The sequence below is a fragment of the Notothenia coriiceps genome, unplaced genomic scaffold (genome assembly GCF_000735185.1).
Source record: "Notothenia coriiceps isolate Sejong01 unplaced genomic scaffold, NC01 NC01_scaffold00005645, whole genome shotgun sequence".
Taxonomy (NCBI): Eukaryota; Metazoa; Chordata; class Actinopteri; order Perciformes; family Nototheniidae; genus Notothenia; species Notothenia coriiceps.
The window spans coordinates 1,877-3,299 of NW_011338346.1; the positions used below are offsets into that span (position 1 = coordinate 1,877).

Here is a 1,423-nt window from a genome sequence, read left to right on the forward strand (position 1 = left end):
TTAGTCTAATAACAATAAGATCTAAAAAAACTTACCTACAGAACTAAAGTTAAGCGGCGTTAAAAACTGTAAAAGTACAGATTAATAATCAGCTTTGGAAAATAGTGACAAGTGTTGTTGAAAACATGTTTTCATTATACATACACAGCCCATCATTTCCACTCTGAAATTATTTTGTACTTAATGGTGTGTCTCTGTCCCTGTCCAGGTAATCGCCCCTGCATCGTGCTAACATGCCGTGTCCACCCAGGAGAGTCCAATGCCAGCTGGGTGATGAAGGGCACCCTGGAGTTTCTGTGCAGCAGTGACCCGGTGGCCCAGAGTCTGAGGGAGGCCTTCATCTTCAAGATCATCCCCATGCTCAACCCCGACGGAGTCATCAACGGCACGTGAGTGTGGGGAGGCCAAGGGACCCACTGACAAGCAGTGGATGGAATAGAATAATAATCGAGTACCTCCTTTAATTAAACCTTTAGTATTGTACAGATTAGTCTTCAGCATCCTCTTGTTTTTTTTTCAGTTCATTGCTCCAAGAACTTCATTCAAAAATCTCATAATACATGCCCTCTCTCTTCTGTGGTTTGTCCCTGCAGGAATCGCTGTGATCTGAACGGTGAGGATCTGAATCGTCAGTGGAGTAAACCAGACCCCGTCCTTAGTCCAACCATCTATCACACCAAGGGCTTCCTCTACTACCTCAACAGTATAGGACGGACTCCACTGGTGAGACATGTGAACCTTTAAACTACTAATGTCATTTATCCGAAAATATTGTGGTTACATCAGTTCTAAAATCTCTCCAGCTTTCCCCTGAAATCAGATTGAATGGTTATAGTGTTTCGGTTTGTAAATGCATTAAATCTTCAGCACAATAGATGATATTAGTGAGTGGATGAGGTGCTGGCCTATGTATCCCTCAACTTTGGACACAGAAAGGGCAGCTGTTTCTCCCTGTTTCCAGTCTTTAGGCTAACCACAACACAAATACTTTATTCAAGAGTGATATCAATCCGAACATCTAACTCTTTGAAATGTCCTTAACCTTCAAACAGCGAAAAGCTTGTGCTCTTTCAAATATATTGTGATCCACACATGAAAAACATGAGGCTCTTGGAGACTGTTCTAACCAGAAAAAAAACTGCCGTGCTGTTCCAACAGTGTCTAGTGAATCATGCACATGCGAGAGGGGGGTTGTTTGCTTTTCTCAGGAATAGTGACATTGAGAATATAATCACATAGTATATACTTGTTCTAACCGAAAATAGGTCATTTGTATAATTTGTGTATTTCAGACAATTTTCCCTTTGTTACCTGTCCAATTATTGGGGGCGAAGGATAATCATAATAATTATAGCTTACACACAAATGTAAAGCTTTTATATTCCAAATTCAGAGCAGAGGTATTGTCTCCACACGGTGAACA

The 1,423-nt window shown here is 41.0% G+C and overlaps 1 protein-coding gene across 1 annotated transcript; it reads left to right on the forward strand.

The window, feature by feature from the left end:
* Positions 1-208: 208 nt before the first annotated feature.
* Positions 209-744, forward strand: LOC104943073 (cytosolic carboxypeptidase 4-like; the record flags this gene model as incomplete). Its single annotated transcript, XM_010768396.1, has 2 exons — positions 209-389; positions 594-744. Coding segments are annotated over 2 exons (332 nt in total), but the record flags the coding sequence as incomplete, so codon positions are not given.
* Between the last annotated feature and the right edge of the window lie 679 nt (positions 745-1,423).